Genomic DNA, 22,623 nt, shown 5'->3' with positions numbered 1-22,623 from the left:
CACTAAGGACTCCAAGTCAAAGTAAATGAAGCAATCTTTATTGCTTACACTTGTAAAACCATTGCAGTAGAAAGGTTTACCTTAAGACCTTCGCTTCATACAGTTAGACACATGCTTCATTACACAATTTAATTTATGTAAGTTCTCCAATGTTATCACACGCACGCAAGGACAAATAGTCCCAACATAGCCCATTTTGCAAGGTTCACAGACTATGATCCAAACATAGTTGACAGCCAAGCTGTCACCTCCCACTCGCTATCTTCATTGCCAGAGTAGCTTCTAGCGGTTTCAGCTGGAGCTTTTGACTTTCTCTTCTTCCTTCGGGTTCCTAAGACAGCAAAATACTTGAAAAGGAAACACAAAATAGGACAAGTATTAGTAATGCTTTAAGCTAGGCATAATTAAATATGGCAAAAACCGAAGTTTGATTACATGACAATTCCCACTCTCCCTTAGCCTGACTCTATTATACCTTTGGGACTCTGTTTTGCTGGGGTCCACTAAAATGAAAGCTCTAAAAACACCTGCTCATGCTTTTACTCAGACTTCCTCGTCAGGCTGCAGGTTTTACGAGAGGTGTTCCCACTCTATATCACCCTCACTTCGCCGCTTTTTTCGGGCAAAGTGCAGTCAACTAGTAGAATTGTTTTTCCAAAACAAGCCCTCCCCCATCCTGAGTCTAGGATGTGCAATGAATCTCCATGGCTAGGCAGGTGGTGTTATCGTCCCAGCCCAAGTCCAGAACCTTTGTACTCCTCCACACATCTCCCGGTCTTCTAAACAGTCAGGAGAAGCCTTGAGATCAGGAGGTGCACATTCCGGCAGCCTGCCGCAGTCCACTGGATAATTATCCTTCTCATACACAAAGAGCTATTTCTGAGACGAATATGTTCATAAGTGAATATAATGAGGAAAAACATATTGAGGGAATATAATGATATAAAACAGTGGAGCTATAAGACAGTGTTATAGGGCACATAGTTCACATTAGATCTATCTGACTCCTATCTCACCCTTATGGAAACATTCTGTCTGAGACAGGCCTCCTTTTGTACTTTGCCTCCGGCCACACATACATTTGCACATAGATCATTCCATCTAACCTATAACGCATGAATCACTACTGCTAGGCCCCTTATATAGTTATAAACATACTAGAACTTGTTCAAGTCAATTAGTCTGTTTCCAACAGTCCCTCATCTGGAACAATGATCAGTCACATATTCCACGCTGCCTAGAATAAATATTGACTTGAACAGGAAGAGAGAGAATACATGTTTAATAATTTCACACCACCCTTGATGACAATGAGATTGGGGCATGGACCACAAAGCCCCTACTATCAATGTCCCAATTATGTTTAGACCAAGCTACAATCTAGTGGGATTTCTGATAATCTCCCTCTCGGAGGACACAAAAATATAAGGTTTCTCTGAGAGGAACACTCCCTAGACTCACTGGATTCTTACAAATATTGAATTAGTTTCAGAAACCATCTGCAGGATGAGCAGTGCACCCTCCCCTCACTTTGTGCTCTCCGCACAGTTTAGGGGCAGCTCTCTCTCTCTCTCTCTCCTTTCCAAATTGTAATTAGAACTATTGATCAATCATCCAGCCCGTTCTTCATGTTGAGTCTATCACTCGAATTTAAGACCCCCAATTTTAGCACAGACACTGGCAGAATGTACATTTACAGACGGTGACATATATATATAACGATGACATACATTATATTCATACATTTATAGCTTTAACTTTTCTCATCACAGCCCCCATTTGTCCGTGTCTTACACTGTCGCGAGTGGCATCGGTATCTCAATGCATTTTTTTTACTAAATTACTATACATTTCGCAGTGTGCAGACCCCTCGCAATCAACCTGATACCCCAAATGAACAATTTTGGGCAACCTTAAATCAACTACGGGCACGGTTGACCACCCCCCTCCCTCCCGACACTCATTCTTCTGGCGTTTCTTAATTTTCTTCTTCAAATAGCTTTACAGTTCATCCTCCCAATGTTACACATTTAACTCATACCTGTCAAAGTGGATGGCCCTTGATAATGTCCTGATTTCAATATCTGGGGAATAATCTCATTTCCCCAAGCAGACCAATCTCTCACCTGAGCCGCCACCACCATCCTTTATGGTCCATTCTGTCTTGTCCATTTTTCGACTAGTGCACCAGCAGCATGAGAGAAGTTTGGACGTGATCTCTCTCCATGCTCACTCCACGTGGACGGTCTCCGGACAGTTGATAGCTTGACTGGAATCTGTACACATGTTGCTGGCTCGGACTCGGGTCTCAGGTAGAAGGACAGGGCCATAGTGAACAGCATTGTCGCCATTACTTCAGCTGGTTAGAGGGGGTGAGGCTCACTGTTCTTGGTCAAATTGTCCCTTCCATGCATCTATATACCATCTATGGTCACCGGAGGGCAGACCAGAACAGCAGTTTAGGGCATTACTGATTCAGGAAATCCAGACAACTATTCACTGTATGACAAATTATTACATTCCCAATATTCTTAATACACATTTCTAAGACAAATGTCAAAGAGAATAACAACACACTATTGAAGCCATTTTGCAAATTGGCTTATACTCCCCTAATATATTGGGAACCTCACCGCAGAATTACAGGGTCAGGGAGTTAGAGGACTAACCCTTAGGGAGAAATCCCGAACATACAGCACACCCAATCTGGTGAGAAAAACAAAAACAAACATAACAACAACAGCAATGCATTTCTTCATATTTATCAGCTTTTACATATTATACTTAAATCTCACCCAATGTATCTAGCCTTTCTGATCAGGCCTCACCAGAAAGTCAGAACAGAGGTCATTCGACACCATTAAGTGAGTCTGTTCTCATTGAGTCTGTTCTTTTCCTTTTCTTTCCCTGTACTTCAGACTCAATTATTTATATATAATGGGATGACTACCCAACTCGGGATAAGGGCTTTTAGCGGGTGGAATAGTGGGGACTAATTGGAGGTTTACTTAGTAGCAATACAAATATTATAGTACAGCTATATAGACACTCAATTATCATGTTACTTTGTAATGGTACGTTTACAAACATATATTTTGATAAATAGAATTGAAAGTTGTCTCATTATGGTAAGTGGTGAAATAAGTTTAGCCAGTTACAATTGTAATGGCTTAGCAGATAATAAGAAAAGACTATCAGTATTTACCTGGCCAAAAGAGAAGGAATAAAATATATATTGTTTACAGGAAACTCATTCAACAATTTTAGATGAAGTTTTGTGGGAAAAGGACTGGGGGTCGAAGTATATTTCTCCCACGGGCAAAGAAATTCAAAAGGGGTTTTAATTAACAGTAATTTTGATCCAAATGTGCCAATTGTTGAAACAGATCATCAAGGTAGATGGATTATTTTAAATATGTTATTGGACACTAACCAGAATATGGCTTATTAACCTATACGGTCCAAATAATGATGATCCAAGCTTCTTTGAAAATATATATATAAGAATTTATCAACTCTACAAGCAACACTAGACTATTATTATGGTGGGAGATTTTAATACGGTCTTAAATACTTCCATGGACCGGAAAGGAAATCACACTACAAACTATCACCCTCAGGCACTGAAGGAAATCAGGAATGTCAATGATATATTGGAATTAGTGGATATATGGAGGCTTAAATATCCTGACCTAGTGAGCTATACATGGTGGAGGCTTAATCAGGCTAGTCATCTTGACTACTTTCTTATGCCATTCTCTCTGGCACCAAAAGTTTAAAAAGTGTTGATAGGGGACAGAATGCGGTCGGATCATCACATAATTGGCATATATATTACTCTTACAGAATTCCACGTGGGTGGGGATATTGGAAATTTAATCAAAGCCTACTAGATGATAAATTGTTTAGAACTAGGACAGAAGAATTTATAACTGACTTTTTCAGACATAACATGATAACAGCAGATCCCCTTACTGTATGGGACACTTTTAAATATGCCTTTAGAGGCCATGCAATTCAGTACTCATCTATAAAACAAAAGCAATTTAGATCATTGAGTCCATAATAACAAAGGAAATTTAAAGACTAACAGTACAGTTAGATAGCAATAAAAACTGTACCATCGAGGCACAGAATAAGTTAGAGGAAAAAGAAATGGAGGAACTTATTCAAGTGTATATCCAGTGTAATTTATTATAAAAATAAAGCGAACTGGATGGAATATGGGGGGAAATGCACCAAGTTATTTTTCTATCTACAATATAGAGATGCTACCAAAAATGTTTTATTGAAACATGTTACAAATGATGGAGTCACGCACGATTCCCCAAATGATATTTTGAAAGAGGAAGTAAAGTACTTTAAGAATATGTTTTCATTTCAGTCTCCTCCATCTCCACTAACCGAAGCTAAATGTATGGATTTTTGTCCTAATAATAATATAAAATTAACATCTGTACATAAAGACTCATGTGAAGGCCAAATTAAAGAGGAGGAACTTCTTGATGCAATTAAAGCCTTTAAGGCTGGGAAAACTCCAGGGCTGGAGGGCATACCAGTGGAAGTATACAACACTTTTTGGGATATACTCAAAGGACCATTATTAGCATGTTTTAACCACTCCTATATAAATAGTAGATTATCGGACACGCAACAAGAACGTCTTATATCATTATTACTGAAACGGGACCCAAGTGGTATATATTTTTTTTTTTTTGTTTTTTATTTCACCTTTATTTAACCAGGTAGGCTATATATAAAGATCCAGTCCATTTAAAAAATTGGAGGCCTCTTACACTTCAGTGTTGTGATGCAAAAATCCTAGCAAAATGCTTGACGCATACATTTTTTAAAAGTATGTCAGCTATTATTCATCCTAATCAGACAGACAGGTTTTTTACATGGACGATACATTGGAGATAATTTAAGACAAGTACTGGAAACAATAGAATACTTTGAAGTATCGGGGACACCAGGCCTGGTTTTCATATCTGATTTTGAAAAGGCTTTTGATAAAGTACGACTGGAGTTTATATATAAATGCCTAAAATATTTACATTTTGGGTAATCTCTTATAAAATGGGTTAAAGTTATGTATAGTAACCCTAGCTGAGAAATAGTAAATAATGGCTACATCTCAAAGTTAGTTTAAACTATCTAGAGGAGTAAAACAAGGTTGTCCACTATCGGCATATCTATTTGTTATTGCCATCAAAATGTTAGCTGTTAAAATTAGATCAAACAATAATATTAAGGGATTAGAAATCTGTAGCTTAAAACCTAAGGTGTCATTGTACGCTGATGATTCATGTTTTCTTTTAAAACTACAATTAGAATCTCTCCACTGCGTCATATAGGATCTAGATACTTTTGCTATCCTCTCTGGATTAAAACCAAATTATGATAAGTGTACTATATTATGTATTGGATCACTAAAAAATGCAAATTTTACATTACTGTGTAGTTTACCAATTAAGTGGTCTGACGAAGATGTGGACATACTCTGTATACAAACCCCAAAATAAAGAAATTATCTCACTCCAATAAATGTTTATAGAAAGTTAGGAAAAATAGATTAGATCTTGCTACCATGGAAAGGAAAATACCTGTCTATTTGTGGAAAAACTCTTTAGTCATATCACAGTTTACCTATTTGCTTATGGTTTTGCCTACACCTAGTGACCTGCTTTTTAAATTATATGAACAAAAAATATTCAATTTGATTTGGAATGGCAAGCCAGACAAAGTTAAATGGGCCTATTTATATAACTCATATTATTTCGGAGGGCAGAAATGATCAAATATTAAAGCATTAAACCTCTCACTAAAGGCATCAGTCATACAAAAGTTATACTTATAACCAAACTGGTTCTCTAGTAAATTGGTAGGAATGTCTCATCCTATGTTCAAGAATGGCCTTTTTCCCTTTATTCAGATTACACCTGCTCACTTTCGGTTGTTTGAAAGGAAATAATCTCCAAAATATCGTTATTTTTTTAAGCACGCCTTAAAAAGTTGATTGCAATTTCAGTTTAATCCACTTGAAAAGACAGAACAAATAATACAACAAATATTGTGGTTAAACTCAAATATACTAATTGATTAAAAAAAACATATTTTTCAAATACGTTTTTTTTTTATGTATAATTTTTGAATGTTATCATAAATAGGACTGGTGAAGTTATGTCACACATGCAGCTAACACAGACATATGGAAATGCCTGCTCTACCCAATACTACAACCAACTAATTGCAGCATTACCACAAAAATGGAAGAGGCAAGCAGAAGGGGAAAAAAACAAGGAACTTGTATGTCGGCCCTGCATTAAAGAATATAAATGGTTAAAGAAAAGTGTGATAAATATAAACATATACCAAAAAACTGACAGCTGTGCCATATAAATTGCAAAATGGTTGGGAAGAGATTTTCGATGTACCCATTCCATGGCACATGGTTTATGAATTGATAAGCAACACAACGACGTATTCAAAACATTGCATTTTTTTCAATTTAAATTACTATACAAAATTCTTGCAACCAATATAATGTTATATATATGGGGGTACAATCTTCCCAGCTCTGCAGATTTTGATGTGAAGAGGCAGAGACATTAGATCATTTATTTTGGTAATGTCCATATGTAGCTCGTTTTTGGTCACAGGTCCAGGAATGGTTGAGGAATTGCAACATTTGCGTAGAACTAAACGCTGCAGATAGAAATACAGGGTGATTTGAAAAGGCATAGTCAATCGATTAATAATATAATAATTATTTTAGCAAGAATGTTTATTTTTCATTTACAATCTATAGAAGCTATGAGAATAGAAAGGTTCAGTACTTTTGTGAAACATCACATCACAGTTGAAAAATACATGGCAAATATAATTCCAAAATGGTTGGTGTTAAGAGATGGATAGGAGGGGTTGAATGGAGCTGAAGGGTGGGACTATAAGATAACCAATGTAAAAGATACGGGGTCTGTAAAATGTATATAGGTTCAGAAATGTTGTGAAATAGCACAGTTACAAATAGAAATCAAACTGGATGGACATCCAGAAACAGAGGCGGGACTAAAAATAAACAAAATATAACTATTGTAAAATAGATTGTGTCTGTAAAATGTGTATAAGATGTATAAACTGAAGGTTGAAGCCTAAATGTTATTGTTTATTAGTTTACTCCAATTGGGGTAAGGGTGGTAGGGTTTGCGGGGAATAATAAAGGTATATTCTTAAAGTATGTATATCTACATAGGTATGTATATATGCATGCATACGTGTATGTATATGGATATATATATTTACCCAAAAAAGATATGGGGGATTAGAAATGAAGACAATTACATTGATGGAAGCAACATTCTTTCTGCAATATTAAGCTGATCCACCCCTTTAAAAAAAACATATTTGGTAATAGTAATCTCCCCTTTCATATCTTCACACACACCACACTTCACTATTTTCTCATTTTCTTCATTCACACATCACACAGAACTTGCTTAGGTATTCACTCAGAATCCCTATATAACATTATCAATCGAGGTCCACACAGAACTTCTTTCAGTTCACACACAACTTTCTTATTGCTGGTGGTATTCACCTCCATACCACCAGCAAAGATCAGCACGGCAAAGTCAGCCTGAGGGATACCAGTGATCATGTTCTTGAATCTCAGTGTCCGGGGGCATCAATGAGCCCTTACCGATCTCAGCTGCTTCCTTCTCAAACTTTTTTGTTTTCACACACAGACTCGAGACGCTATTTCCCGCTTCTTGTTGTTTACATATTCAAACGAAGTTCACACAGAACTTCCTTAGGCATTCTGTGTGAATACCTATATAACGTTATAAACGAGGTTCACCGAACCTTTTCCTAGTTCTCTCTTAGAACTTGGATCCCTTCTTAAACAAATGTATTACTTCATTTCAATGTACTTTATTGAAATCCGTTGAGTTGTCCTAGGTTTCGTGGATGTTGTTTCCTCCCGGACGCGTCCCACAGTGGAGGTCTGGTCCGGGTGGGTCCTCGTCCTCTTTTAGTGAGACAGGAATATCCCTTTACGCCGTTCAAAGAATGTGCCACCGGTGTTCCCTCGCAGACCCTCACTGATGGATCACATCGAGAAGATCAAACATCCTGTGTCGTGGAAATTCACCACTGAGGACTCTTAAGTTAAAAAAATCAATCTTTATTATCACGGCTGGAGAGGTTCACAAACTCAATCCAAGCTTGATGAAAACTCTGAAGGGGAGGTTCCCTTTCAGTCCTTTTATACTGCTACACAAACAAGTCATAAGCATGGTTGGTTCTTGTATGTGACTGATGTATACAACACAAGGCTTTTGACCTTGAAACTGAGACATTGTATCACTTCAGGTTATTACAAAAGCAGCCTTGTGCTAAACATACGATCATATACACATTTTCCACCGCAGACCGATTCCACACTTTGGGGAGAAGGCGGTAGATTAGAATTGGACCGTAAATTTCTACAGAGCTGAAGTAGACACTTAGCTACTCAGAGATGAACTGATATGAGTTTGATGTCTCCTCTTTCCTTCTGCCAGGTCCGTCAACAAACCCCTTTGCTGCTGCAGCGGTTGCCCCGGCGATAGCCACCACCAACCCCTTCCAGAACAACGGGAGAGCAGCGGCTATGGCAGCAGCAGGTGGGGACACGCCACGGATGTTTTGCATACCCAATGTACTTGAAACTAAAGCCATAGGCTTTGCCCGAAATCAATCTTGCCTACTACTTACTAAAATTCTATACTATGTACTAACCCTACTACATACTGTTTAGAACAAACTGTTTAGTAAAAATGTATGCACTAAGCAACAGATATCAGCATACTAGGCACACGCGTACTTAGAAGGTGTCATGTAATGTGCAATTGGGTTGTTCCCCGCCATTCGTACATCACGTCAGATCATCTGATTATCAGCTGTTGTCAAATACATGTGGGAGTCTGAAAAGACAATTATCTTCCTCAGTAGCATGCAGCGAATTCGTACTTGATGAAAAGCCTAAATGAGTATGACATCCTGGCATTTTAAGCTTTCGAAGTTTTCGAAATATCACATACTCTAAAACGTTCAATTTTGCGCATACCCAATCAACATACTATTTAGAACGCAAGTACGGGTATTCGGACTCGGCCACTGAGTTAGAGGGTGCACTTAACCCAAAACCTGTCATGTGCAGGCCCATTGCAAAGATGGTTGATGAGCTCTGAAGTACATCTCTAGGACTAAAACCGATCTAGCTGTCGTGGTTAGCGGCCATTTTGAGGTACTGCGGAAGAAAAACATGTTTCACAGATGGCAGCTATATTCCAAAGTCATGCTAAAATATCACAAATGAACTGAGGCAGGTGATCATGTAAAATATTTTCTTTGTAGCAAAATTCAAAGAATAGCCTAGCAGTCAACTGAAATCTCACAAGTCCATATTCTTAGATGACTTTTTACGGAGGATGATTGACCACCTGAAACCCTGTAAGAGGACTCATGGTCACAGTGGTCATGGTCATTAGAGGGCATAATGAGGTTATGAACCAGATGCCTTCACTTCATCTAATTGTATTCATCTTAAAGTAAGTATTTTGCCTGGGGCTTGGCTGCTACAAGACAGCAGCATTATTCATTAATAATAGTCTGTAGCTAAATGAGGATATAGTCGAAGTAGTAACAGTTGGTGACTGAGTGTTTCTGTTATAAGCGTGAAGGTGTGTGCGTATGTATGTCTACGTGCAAATTATGATGGTTCTGTCTGATTGCTCTTGTGATGCTCGACAGGCCTGTTGGGGGCTCTGCATGGGCAGGGTTACCCTCCAGCCCACTTTGGTAGGTTCCCTCCTCCTCTTCCAGCTCACTCCTTTTCTGCCTCCCTGTGTCTTGGCTGTGGCAGTGCTTCCTAGAGCTCCCCTGAGCAACCTGTGACTGTCTCGCCGACTGCATGTGTTGTGTCCCCTGACCTCTGACCCCAGTGCTACTTCTACTGTATATGTGAGTGTGGGGGGTCCTGATGCCCTCACCAATTCCCCCCCCCCCCCCCGCTCCCAGACTGTAGTGATGTGACATCGACGATTACCCCTTCTTGCCCCCTGCTGGCCAAGAGAAATAGCCTAACTAACAGTCGTAGATTTTCAGCCTATAGCTGTTGGCGGTATGTATGTCCTCCAGCTGAGCTCTGAGGTTATAAACTGGTGTTGAAAGGACATCAAACTGCCAGATAACCATTTAAGAGTATCCTTGAACTGCACAACCATCTTGACTGTAAGCTTTTTATAGTTTTTCACCCTCCTGGATACTGTACACTGCCTTTGCTAAGATTGCTTATACCCTGAGTGCTGTAGTACTGTAACTGTGTGCTAGATGCTGTGTACTTTATTGCTGGTTATGTTATGGATAGAGCTAGTCTCTGAGACTCGTTCTAATCACAAAGTAGTTTTTCTGCTGTTGCCGTGTTTGTTTCTGTGTTTAATTGTGTTTAATTGTACACTGCTCAGTAAAGGTGTTTTTCGTTCAGGTTGTGTGCAAATGTTAACCTGGCGTCAGGTGTGATTATAGCTAGACTAGGTGGGTGCTTCAGATGTTTTGTGGTCTGTGTTAGCACTTAGCAGTGATCGTGTAGCATGAGCGCTGTGTAACTGATGTGATATTGTGTAGATTGAGTGTCCTCTCCTCTCCCGCCTATCTTGCAGCCACATTTGGCACAGGGTCCATGAGCATGCCAGCCGGATTCAGGAACGCTGCTACCTACAACCTCCCCACCAGCTTCAGTGGGACCTTCCAACAGCCCTTTCCAGGCCAGGGCCCCTTCCCCCAGCCTCCGGCCTATCCCCAGCAACCCAACGGTGTGTGTGGGTGTTTGCATGGGTGTATGTGTGCTTTGCATGAATTTGTGTAGTGTACCCCTTTTCATTTAAACCTTTAGTATTCACCTCTTTCTCTGGTCCACCAGGAGGGGGGTTTTCAGCCTATGGACAGGCCAAGGCTGTGGCGACCCCCTTTGGGCAGGCGATGGCTGCACCTGGGGTCTCTAGTAACCCCTTCTTGGTGAGTGGGACCATTGGTTGAAAGCCAAGTGTCCACAGTCTCCATTTGATAAAACTTGTGTTAGTTTCACTGGTGGTGATTTAATGGCCCCCTTTCTCTCTCTCTCTCTGTCTTTGTCGTCCTTCCAGGCGGGCGCCCCTTCAGGACACTATCCTTCAGGAAGCTCTTCAACGAATCCTTTCTTATAGCACTGCTCCACCTGAACTCCACCACTAGGGTGTTGTCAACTGGCGTGCACTGCTCTCACCTCTTGCACTGTTTTGTTTCACAAGACGCTTGTGAAAGAAAAAAAGACAAACCCAATGTTTCTAAAACTGGTATTTTGTATTAAGTGACGTAACTGACACCGTCCATGGCAACAAAAAACAAAACAAGGTAAATGTGTGTAGAGGGAAGGGGGGCGGGGGTGGCAGGAAGCCTAGCTGTTAAGAGCTTTGGGCCAGTAACTGAAAGGTCGCTGGTTTGAATCACTGAACTGACTAGGTTAAAAATATGTCTGTGCCCTTGAGCAAGGCACTTAACCCTAATAGCTCCTCCTGTAAATTGCTCTGGATAAGAGGGTCTGCTAAATGACTCGCATGTAAATGTGTTAAAGGGGCGTAGTTTCCTCTCATCCTCCATCTAACCTGTGATCTGGCCCGGCCTCAGCTGAGCCAAATGTATATTCAAACTGGCTGATACTAAGTTATTGCAAAATATTCCCATTCATTATGCTGCAATTCTGTAAATATTTTTTTCTTAGAGGAAATTAGCTCTGTGCATATCAGTATTTGTATCTTTAACACGAGTTTAAGGCAGAACTGTTACTTGGAAAATCTTAGAGGACTACTGTGAGTTACTGTATTTGTAAAGAAGAACCAAAAGCGGTTTGTACAGCGTGGTATCGGTAGGACTATTTTTACAGAGAATAAGAGGTGAACATGCGTTTCATAATTTGTTACAGAAGAGGGGGAGGAGTCTCTCTCCTCTTCTGTGATTGGCCTCGAGGGCAGAAACTCCACCTGGAATGGGATGGGCTCTCACCTGTGCTCTCACCTGTCCTGCTGTCCAAGTGGTTTACCACAATATAGACTGAATACCACTGATGTTGGGTGTTAAAGACATTTAAGTTAATGTGTATATATATTAAAATGAATTTTAACTAAAAATAATGACCAAACCATGTCTTTGTATTGCTGCACTGTACATCTCCATTTTCATATATTGAAATATTTTTGATATACTGTATATAAAAAGATTTCTATCACGATGAAGATGTTGCAGTCTGAATACTGTGGAGCTGTTACTCTTGCTCAGGAGTATAGACTGTAAAGAATATCAAACAATCAGACCTGACTGTCATCAGGGTCTTTAATTCAGTAGGGCACAATATACCAAAAAATGGTGCCAACGAAAACAAAAATGAGCTTTCTTTTTGGACACACTCAGGTAGAAACTCCCCGTTTTCAAAAGGTTTTCTCCCATTCTGTGCCTACAGAACATGGCCCAGTGGTCAGTTTCTTCAGCTCAGAGTCTTTGTTCAGGGCCAGTGTCACTGTCTTTCAGACTTGGAGGCTCCTCTGCAGTGATGGAGTCTCTGTGGCTTTACCACCCTCTCATAATCATGTACACACCCCTCAGAAAGAAAATTACAGCGATGGCTGAGAAGTAGCTTACATAAATGGTGAACTGCAAAAAAAAGTGGAAAAACATTAAGCTTATTCCTTACTCTTCAGTCGTAGGGCTAGCAAGCAGGTCTTATTATTGTCCTGTGACACTTGAACTGTTAACTCACCTGTGGGATGATGCCCAAGCCGATCCCTCTGCCATCCACCACAACGGCTGTGATGATAGTCTGAAGGACCAAAGCCCCAAAGTTGTTTGCTCCGAAGATCAGTGCATATCTCTCCGTGGAGATCTCCGTAGCAATTTGGAACCTGGAAGGAAAGGGGGCATGTTTTTCCCTCTACCAAATATTAAAGGGTCATTTTGTAACGTTTCAGATCTAAAAAGGGGTCCACGTCCCAGGCCATTTAGTTTTTTTTAGATCCAGTTATATCCCACAATCTAAAATGAATAGAATAAATAGATCAACACCATGGGGCCGATTCAGACCCAAGTTATATGGAACGCAAATGGAACTTAATTCAATTTTTATCCCCTTTTCTCTCTGCTCCACATGTTTCAGCTATCAGGGTTCAGGGTGGAGATCACAGAAATGTAGGTTTGGTAGAGAGGTGTCGACAGATATGCTGTATTCTGACCTTGGTTTAAATCCCTCATAATTCCACCACCTTTATCCGTGATGAAACAACTTTATTTTTTCCAATAGAAATAGCACCATTCTCCGTGCACTGTAACTTACAAATTGATAAGCGCTAGGTAAATGATTAATTGGTGTGGATAAGGGGATTGTAAATGTATTTTACCCTATGATTGCTGGAGACAAAATTAATGTAAAACCAGTCATATGGCAGAACTGAAGCATATCAATTTAACCCACAGTGAGGTTTATGAAATGCTGGCCTTATAACCTTCAGGGATGAATTTTGGAGACCCAAACTATAGACTTCTGTAGCCATGCACAAATGACAGCATAGTGCCAAACCTACCAAGTTTATTTATGATTTCTACAATGTTTTAATTATATGCCTGGACTTTTCACTGTTTTCTTTTCCCAATTTGTATGGTGTTAAATACTAGCCACTATCAGTAGCCATAGTCAGTTATACCAATACATTTTGAACTCAGCAATAATTTGGGACTATAGCCTATTTGAATCATTATGGAACGCAGACCATTCGTAACAGTTTCAACCTGGAGCCTGGCGCATGGTTCACGATGACTGGACTGCTGTCATCACAGTTCCATGATTAGTGAGGATCATTAAACCCTTTACAACCCTTTTCTGTGAAGTTATTTAGATTTTTTTGAATGATCTTTAAAAGACAGGGTCCTGAAAAAGGGCCGTTTCTTTTTTTGCTGAGTTTATTTAGCATATGGTATTGCGGGTGTAGGGAAATTCTTGTGTTCCTAGCTCCAATGTCGGAGTCCGTAGTATAAATATAAATATAGATGATGGGATATATAGACATCATGGACATAATATGTATATACTATGTAGTATTTCTGTAGAATACTTAGGATAGAATAGTATATTTACAGCAATAGTTACTAGGGTAGGCCTTGACTAGAATACAGTATATACATAAACTGTATTAAAGTAACCAATGTCCCATGGCTATGTACATAGGGCAGCACCCTCTAAGGTGCAGGGTTGTGTACCGGGTGATAGCCGGCTAGTGACAGTGACTAATGTTCAGGGCAGGGTACTGAGCGGAGGCAGGTTGGTGGCATTGAGATAGAAGCTGTTCTTCAGTCTCTTGGTCCCAGCTTTGATCCACCTCCACTGACCTCGCCTTCTGGATGGTAGCGGGTGATCAAGCTGTGGCTGAGGTCCTTCATAATCTTCTTGGCCTTCCTGTGATACCCAGTGCTGTAGATGTCCTGGAGGACAGGAAGTGTTTCCCTGGTGATCTGTTTTGTTGCAATGTCATGTGCGTGTTTAAAGTGTTGTTTAAATACAAAACAAATTGACAATACAACTTTCATAACAGTTACATACCAATAAAAAGAGACTAGCCTGCTGGACTTACTGGGTCGGTAGGAACATTAGCCCGAGCTATTTAGGAGGGATATCACAAATGATTGTCTAGTTCTGTTTTTCCTCCCGAGGGGTGTCCTAGTCCTGCACCCAGAGGGGATTAGTTCAAAGTCCCGGTACAGGGGGTGGCTTGTTCTAAAATGATTTTGTGCAGAGGGCCCTGAACTTAAAGATCTCATCCAGACCTGTCTGTTTGACTCCAAGTACCTTGCTTGCTGTGGTGATAATCCGTCTCAGCATATTTCTCTGGCTGACAGTGGCATTGCCAAACCAACAAACAATACAACAAGTTTAAATAATCTCAATGAAAGATTTATCATAGTCCAGTCAACATTAAAAGATCCCAGCTTTTTGAGAAAGTACAGTCTCTGCTGACTCTTGTTGTAGATCAGGTCTGTACATTTACTCTACTCAAGCTTATTGTCCAAGAAGACACCCAGATATTTGTATTTCTCTACAATCTCTATGTTCTGACCTCTGATAGATGTTGCAGAGGTAGGTGTTGTACACTTCCTGAAGTCTATGCACATCTAGTTGGTCTTGTTGATATTAAGGACCAAGTGTGATTGGTCACACAACTCTACAAAGTCATTTAGGACCGGGCCATGGTGTTCCTCATCATCATGCAACAGGCTGATCAAGGCAGTGTCATCAGCGAACTTAACGAGGTGTCTGTCAGGATGGGAACTGACCCACTGTGACCTCTGGCTCAGGAAGTCCAACAGCCACAAAACCAGCCCCCCATCTAAGGAGTAGTCCCTAATGAATCTATGTGCCAGAATGTAAGGCTGGATTGTGTTGAAGGCAGAAGAAAAGTCATGGAATTTGGCACCCTCTAGATCTCTATAGACCATGTCGAAGAGAGTAAGAATGGCATCATCAACTCCTCTGCTGGGCTGATAGGCAAACTGAAACGGGTCGAGGAGCTTCTGGGTGGCGCTGTACACAATGCTGTATCTGTAGAATTTTATGAATGTCTTCTGTGCCAAGCCAAATTTCTTCAGCCTCCTGAGGTTGAAAAGGCGCTGTTAAGCCACCTTCACCACACTGCCTATTTGGGTGGACCATATCAGATTGTCAGTGATGTGTACCCCGGAACATGAAGCTTTTCACCTTTTCCACTGCTAATGTTGAATCAACATGGAAAACTTATTGGATTTGCAAAAAGGGCATTTAATTATTTATTTTCTACCCAACTCTTAACCTAAACTTGGTGACATTTGTTGTTGATTTAAGTTTGAATTCACATTTAGTTGACAACTCAACCAAATGTAAATCAAACTAAAGGTTGAACATCTATGCCCAGTCTGTGTCAACTTTTATTTTGATTATAAATGCAAGTATACAGAGCACCATGACGTTAGAATTTAAAGTAAAAGTTTGGTGAGACACCTTGCCCTCCTCAGTTTTGGACAGATTATTGTCTGTGGTCAGAACCGGTCAGATAAAAACACTTCTACTTTGGGTTCTTCTTTTTGGTCCACTGGAGGCTTCTCTGGCTTGGAGGCTCCTCTGCAGTGGTGTACACAGGGTTGGGCTTGGAGGCTCCTCTGCAGTGGTGTACACAGGGTTGGGCTTGGAGGCTCCTCTGCAGTGATGGAGTCTCTGTGGCTTTACCACCCTCTCATAATCATGTACACACCCCTCAGAAAGAAAATGACAGCGATGGCTGAGAAGTAGCTTCCATAAATGGTGAACTGCAAGAAAGTTGAGTGGAAAAACATTAAGATTATTCTTCAGTTACACAGTTCAGATAAAATAAAATAAATACTTTTTGAATGAACCAGATACTTAACATTGTTGTATTCTTTTTTGGGGGGGTCAAAGATCCAGGACAGTTCATAACATCCAAGGCAAAAGTCCAAGGTACCTATTCCTAACTTTGGATTATAACACAACAGCAGCAGGAAAACTTGGCTGCAGCTCCTAGCCCTCACAGGTCCCTCAGTGGACACATCACATGCACACCTGTCCCCTCCTTCTGGGGTCTGTGGTGGTTCACTTAGACTCTGATGGAAGAACATGCTTCTCTGTGGCATGGGCAGGAAGAGGGAAGTCACCAGGGCAATGGAGATCATCACCAGATTAAGTACCAAAATGTTATTGTTGTAAGACATGAGGCTGAAACAGACCAGCAGCTGTCCCAGCACAGAGCCCACTGTGTAGCCTAGCAGCTGTACACTACGGCAGTAGGATGTAGCCTTGCTGTAGTGTTTCATGTCCACTATGCTGTAGATGTATGAGAAGTAGGCCACCTCACAGGCCGACTTCAAGCCATGGAAGAACTGCATCGCCTTAAAGGCTGCCACCACCTGCACCAATAGCATCATCGCCCAGGTTAGGAAGAAGTTGATGCACTGAAACACCACTACGGGCTTGTAGCGCTACCAATCGGTGAGCAGAAAGACTGGCACCATCACAGCTAGGTAGGAGTAGGTCCACACAGGGTAGATCTCGTTGGTCACCTGGGTTAGAGTGCAACACTGCTGTCTGTTTGGGAGGTTGCAACATTCAGATAGAAAATGTATTGATTGATTGTATCGACCTTAACCCAACATCTAGTGAGCGATGCCACAACCTCATCAAAAGGTTCAGATCTCTTGCCGTAAAGGCTAAGGTGTTGGGCTGACAGCCACAAGTTCACAAGTTCAAACCCTGGTCCAGATTACTTCCTGACCTCAGTTGCTGCCATTAACAATGTGTGGGCAAGTGTGAGCATTTTCTCCCTTGATTTTCCTTTTCTTTATCAAGCTGGTAGGTAATACAGTGGTCAATAACATGGTTATATTACTGATAAAGTTGTAAAGGCACAAATACTCAATGAAGGAAATCGTTACACCCCTCTAAAGATAGTATAAGAGCATGAATACAATGCATTGAAATGTTTGTCCTGAAGCCTACTGTACCTGTTCCACCATCAGGTTTTTGTTTGGACCAGTCAGGTAAGGGTAGATGAAGGGTACAAGAGGTTTCACAGTACCGCAGAATCCATAGATGCACAGCAGAGTGGTGGGCTAGCCCTATCCTGCCCTCCTTCACAGCCTCCATCCTCACAGATCCACAAACAGCGATAGCCACTATTATCACCCACACACATGTTTATACGTTATACAAAAAGCAGGTTTATCACTTTATCACTAGTCTGCAGGTCACCTTTACATGACCCACACTACCCTTAATCCAGCCTGAGTCTAGTCCCCATACGGAAGTCACCTTGGTTTGTTTGTGTAATCACTGAGCTCAGTCTGTCAATCAACAGCCTGCTCAGAGTGCACATTTAACATGGCCATGCCTATCAATTGAAATCCCTTCTCTTTTGAATGACTTAAAGAGAAGTTGGGACAAAACAATGCTTACGCAACATTTTGTTTTATTTTTATTATAAATACAAGTATGTAACACCATGCCATTACATTTTAGGGTGAACCCCTGAAGACGCCTTGCCCCCCTCAGTCTCTGATAGACGACTGTCTGTGGTCAGAACAGAACTGGTCTGAGGAGGGCATCTCCACTTTGGGATCTTCTTTCTGCTCCTGGTCCATTGCCTGTTTAGGGTGGCAGTGGTGTGCACAGGCTGTGTACATCCCTCTGATCAGGAAAAGCACTGATATTGCAGCATAGTAGCTGCCATAGATGATGAACTGGAGAAAGGGAAATTAAACTTTGGTTTTATTAGAAGGGCCAAGAACAGTAACAATGCAGTAATAATTTGCCACCAGGTGTCAATCTCTCTTCACTTTTGATAACTTGTGCAGTGATCAGTTAAAGGAATGGACAATGGCCTGCCTAGCTCTGCATTGTGCAACCATACCTGTGTGATAATGTCTAACCCCAGTGCAGTTTCATCAACAACGATGGCTGTGAGAATGGTCTGCAGCAAGAGGGCGACAAAAGTGTTGACTCCGAACGTTAGAGCAAAGCATGCCATGGACAGGTTGGATGCAATCTGGAATCTGGAATGACAAAACAGATAACACTATGTACTGAATATTTTTATTATTATTCTTATTCTTATTTTCAATGACGGCCTAGGAACAGTGGGTTAACTGCCTGTTCAGGGGCAGAACGACAGATTTGTACCTTGTCAGCTCAGGGATTCGAACTTGCAACCTTTCGGTTACTAGTCCAACGCTCTAACCACTAGGCTACCCTGCCGCCCCATGCATGGAAGGTATATGAAATAAATATAGCAGAGTTCATTGAAGTATGGCCTACAGAGTATTCACTTACGTAGTGATGGTAATCAGCAGCATGTAGGAGGCCTTGAAGATGACGTAGCCAGCATAGCTTGCCCAAATGTTGCTGGTGAGCCCAATCAGAAACACGGCCCCTGCCCCCACCGCAGAGAACACCCCCAGTGACAGCTCCCCCCAGACATCCCAGGTCACCTTTACATGACCCACACAGAAGGCTGCGGCTGCACCTATAGGACAGGGATGGGACAACAGTGGATGATTTCCTTTTTAGATCCTGAGTAAATACTTTTAAACTGTTTAAATACTTGTAAACTGCATCCTTCCTCCCTTCCTTGAAGCAATCACTGATCCAACGCTGTTGGCTGGATTAAAGCATAGGATTCAATACATGGCTTTCATCAATCAATCAATCAAATGCGTTTACAAAGCCCTTTTTACATCAGCAATTGTTACAAAGTGCTTATACAGAAACTCAGCCTAAAACCCCCAAAGACCAAGCAATGCTGATGTAGAAGCACGGTGGCTGGGAAAAACTCCCCAAAAGGCCGGAACCGAGGAAGAAACCTAAGAGAGGAACCAGGCTCTAGGGGTGGCTACTCGTCTTCTGGCTGTGCCGGGTGGAGATTATAAGAGAACGATCCAGTCATATCAGATCAGTCATTACCCCAAGCAAGGATGGATGCTTCGAATTGGAACAGGACCCTCATCGTATTCCTAGGGGGGGGGGGAGTGTTCCTACCATAATTTATCAGGACAGTATAATGTCTCTATCCCTGAACACATAGGATAGAGGACAGGGGTTTGATTTAATTAAAGGGATACTTCAGGATTTTGACAATGAGGCCCTTGATCTACTGCCAGAGTCAGATTGACTTGTTCCGATAAGTCACTATCTCTCAAACCCGAGCTATCAGCAATAATCAGAGAAATCGTTACCCAAGTTATCACCTTAATTGAAGCAATTACTCTTCTCTGCGTGCAGAGCCCAACTTGGACCAAAGTGAAGATGACCATGGAACTACTTTACCTTAAGCCCATCGAAACACATTACCCATTTAATTGTGAGACCAATATTCAGCTGCGTTCTGGAATTTTATCAGTATGTTTTTATTAAGTAATAAAATATATATTAGCATTGCAACATTTTATCTGAAAAACCCCAAGGCCCAGCTACTCCACAACACACACACACACACACACAGTTCTGAGATTGTCTTACCTACTACTGCGCAGATGGCCTCGACCCCTCCATTGTAGACAGAGGAGGTGCTGGATGGCTCTATGTGGTCCCACATCAGCTGGATGTAGTTGAACACCTGGCCGTAGCCGGCCGTGGCTAGAGCCCACCACAGAGACCAGTAGACCAGCTTCCTAGAGGAGTAGGACTCTCTGAAGCTGCTCCAGAGCAGCCTGCTAGCATAGACCACATTATGCAGGCTACACCAGCCAGTACTACTCCCAGCACCCTGGGTCCTACCCGACCCAGCACCATCCTCTACGGCCTCCTCTGCATCCTGGACCTCCTCCACTGCACTCGCTTCCTCCTCCACCTGGCCCTTGGTTCTCAGGCCCAGGGCAGCCTTCTCCCCCCTGAAGAACATCCCCTGCTGGGGCATGGGTAGCCAGATGGAGATGAGGAACGCAATGCTGAGAATCCCCAGGGAGATAGCATTGAGGTAGAAGTAGTCCAGCCCTGCCAGGGAGACCAGCATCTGGCCTATGGTGGCCCCTAGGGTGGAGCCTGTCAGCATGGCACTGCGGAGGTAGCCGGTGGCCCGCTGGTACCTCTCCGGAGGGATCACACTGTAGATGTAGGAGAAGTAGGCCACCTCCGTGGAGGTCACCACGGCATAGTTGAACTGCAGGAACGTCATGGCGGTCAGGCCGGGGGCGAAGCAGAGCAGGACATAGTTGGTGACCAGGAAGAGGCCCTGGACCACGATCACCGGCTTGTACCTCAGGAAGTCTGTCAGCAGGAAGACGGGGAAGAGGACGGCCAGGTAGGAGTACGTCCAGATGGGGAACAGGTAGTTGGTCACCTGAGGAGGCACAGGGAGAGGAGTGATTCATTTATCACTAGATCTATTCAATATGCACAGGGATACTGAATAGTCCCACCGGTCGTCTATATGAAGCAAAAAAACTACATAGCCCACTGTATACAGTAACCTGAGGATACACTGTATATACAAAAGTATGTGGACACCTACATGTGGACACCCAAATTAGTGACTTTCACCGTGGCACTATCATAGGATGTCACCTTTCCAACAAGTCAGTTCGTTAAATTTCTGCCCTGCTAGAGCTGCCCCGGTCACCTGTAAGTGCTGTTATTGTGAAATGTTTCGGAGCAGCAGCGGCTCCTCCGCGAGGTGGTAGGCCACACAAGCACACAGAATGGGAACGCCGGGCACTGAAGCGTGTAGCGCATAAAAATTGTCTGTCCTCGGGTTGCAACACTTACTACTGAGTTCTGAACTGCCTCTAGAAGCAACGTCAGCACGATAACTGTTAGTCGTAAGCTTCATGAAATGGGTTTCCATGGCAGAGCAGCCTAAGATCACCGTGCACAATGCTAAGCATCGGCTGGAGTGGTGTAAAGCTTGGTGCCATTGGACTCTGAAGCAGTAGAAACTCGTTCTCTGGAGTGATGAATCACGCTTCACCATCTGGCAGTCCGACGGACACATTTAGGTTTGGAGGTTACCAGGAAAACGCTACCTGCCTGAATGCATAGTGCCAACTGTAAAGTTTGGTGGAGGAAGAATAATGGTCTGGGGTTGTTTTTCATGGTTTGGGCTAGGCCCCTTAGTTCCAGTGAACTACACAGCATACAATGACATTCTAGATGTTTCTGTGCTTCCAACTTTGTGGCAACAGTTTGAGGAAGGCCCTTTCTAGTTTCAGCATGGCAATACCACCGTGCACAAAGTGAGGTCCATAGAGAAATTATTTGTTGAGATCGGTGTGGAAGAACTTGACTGGCCTGCACAGAACACTGACCTCGAACTCATCAAACACCTTTGGGATGAATTGGAATCCTGATTGCGAGCCAGGCCTAATCGCCCATCATCAGTGCACAACCTCACTAATGCTCTTGTGGCTGAATGGAAGCAAGTCCCTGCAGCAATGTTCCAACATCTAGAAGAGTGGAGGCTGTTATAGCAGCAAAGGGGGGACCAACTCCATATTCATACCCATGATTTTGGAATGAGAAGTTTGATGAGTGGGTGTCCACATACTTTTGGTAATGTAGTGTATTTCATTCTATCGTTATAGTGTGCATCATTTACTTTCTTATCACAAACTTGTTACCAAATCCATTCAAAACTGTTCATGTGTAGCATACAGCTCTCTGCTGCTGGTTACTTTACCACTTCCTCTGAGATGTTCTTGTAAGGTCCAATAAGGTAGGGTGTTAGGAAGGGCTCAGCTGGTCTGCAGTTGGCGAAGAACCCATAGAGCGACAAAACGGCTGTGGGAAACACCCAGCCAGTGGACTTCAGCTTGGCCCAGGAACCCATTCTGGTAGGCTACCCCTTATGTCCCCCTCACACGCACTACCTCTGGGTCTGAGTCCTGTGTACAAATGGGATCTGTTGACAGTAGGCAGCAGTAGATCACTTGTCGGGGAAATTTAGGAATTTAGTCTGTCTATGAACTACATGTGCATAACTGAGAATGCAAGTTTATATGAGGGAGACTTTGAGCTATTGGGAAATA

General features: G+C 42.1%; 2 protein-coding genes and 1 pseudogene across 11 annotated transcripts in view; 1 reads left to right on the top strand and 2 right to left on the bottom strand.

The window, feature by feature from the left end:
- The window catches only part of LOC109905590 (arf-GAP domain and FG repeat-containing protein 1-like), a 38,064-nt gene extending 25,852 nt beyond the window's left edge, over positions 1-12,212 (top strand). For 5 of the 10 annotated variants that reach the window (XM_020503042.2, XM_020503041.2, XM_020503047.2 and 2 more), the window contains 5 exons: positions 8,568-8,669; positions 9,799-9,846; positions 10,707-10,859; positions 10,967-11,061; positions 11,190-12,212. In XM_020503042.2, coding sequence (XP_020358631.1) covers positions 8,568-8,669; positions 9,799-9,846; positions 10,707-10,859; positions 10,967-11,061; positions 11,190-11,249 — 458 coding nt within the window. In that variant the 3' untranslated portion in view covers positions 11,250-12,212. The remainder of the gene's footprint in view (positions 1-8,567; positions 8,670-9,798; positions 9,847-10,706; positions 10,860-10,966; positions 11,062-11,189) is intronic. The other 5 variants (XM_031790642.1, XM_020503044.2, XM_031790643.1 and 2 more) reach the window with 1 other exon arrangement.
- Positions 12,213-15,234: 3,022 nt separating this feature from the next.
- On the bottom strand, positions 15,235-17,718 carry LOC109904800 (thiamine transporter 2-like; annotated as a pseudogene).
- Positions 17,719-18,090: 372 nt separating this feature from the next.
- On the bottom strand, positions 18,091-22,604 carry LOC109904799 (thiamine transporter 2-like). The gene is made up of 5 exons (XM_020501935.2): positions 22,275-22,604; positions 20,120-20,939; positions 18,935-19,127; positions 18,516-18,657; positions 18,091-18,345 (listed from the first exon to the last, which is right to left on the bottom strand). Exons 1-5 carry the CDS (start codon positions 22,422-22,424, stop codon positions 18,154-18,156), a joined length of 1,497 nt encoding a protein of 498 aa, XP_020357524.1. The 5' UTR covers positions 22,425-22,604; the 3' UTR covers positions 18,091-18,153.
- Between the last annotated feature and the right edge of the window lie 19 nt (positions 22,605-22,623).

Source organism: Oncorhynchus kisutch, linkage group LG15 (assembly GCF_002021735.2).
Source record: "Oncorhynchus kisutch isolate 150728-3 linkage group LG15, Okis_V2, whole genome shotgun sequence".
NCBI classification, from domain to species: Eukaryota; Metazoa; Chordata; class Actinopteri; order Salmoniformes; family Salmonidae; genus Oncorhynchus; species Oncorhynchus kisutch.
The sequence above is the reverse complement of the archived record's forward strand: the minus strand, read 5'-3'. Positions and strand labels throughout refer to the sequence as shown.

Excerpts from the sequence above, each read along its gene's own strand:
- LOC109904799 (XM_020501935.2), bottom strand. The coding sequence starts at position 22,424 with ATGGGTTCCTGGGCCAAGCTGAAGTCCACTGGCTGGGTGTTTCCCACA. Across the intron at positions 20,940-22,274 it reads AGAACATCTCAGAGGAAGTG|GTGACCAACTACCTGTTCCC; the intron begins GTAAAGTAACCA and ends GTGCCTCCTCAG. Across the intron at positions 18,658-18,934 it reads CTGCTGATTACCATCACTAC|ATTCCAGATTGCATCCAACC; the intron begins GTAAGTGAATAC and ends TTGTCATTCCAG.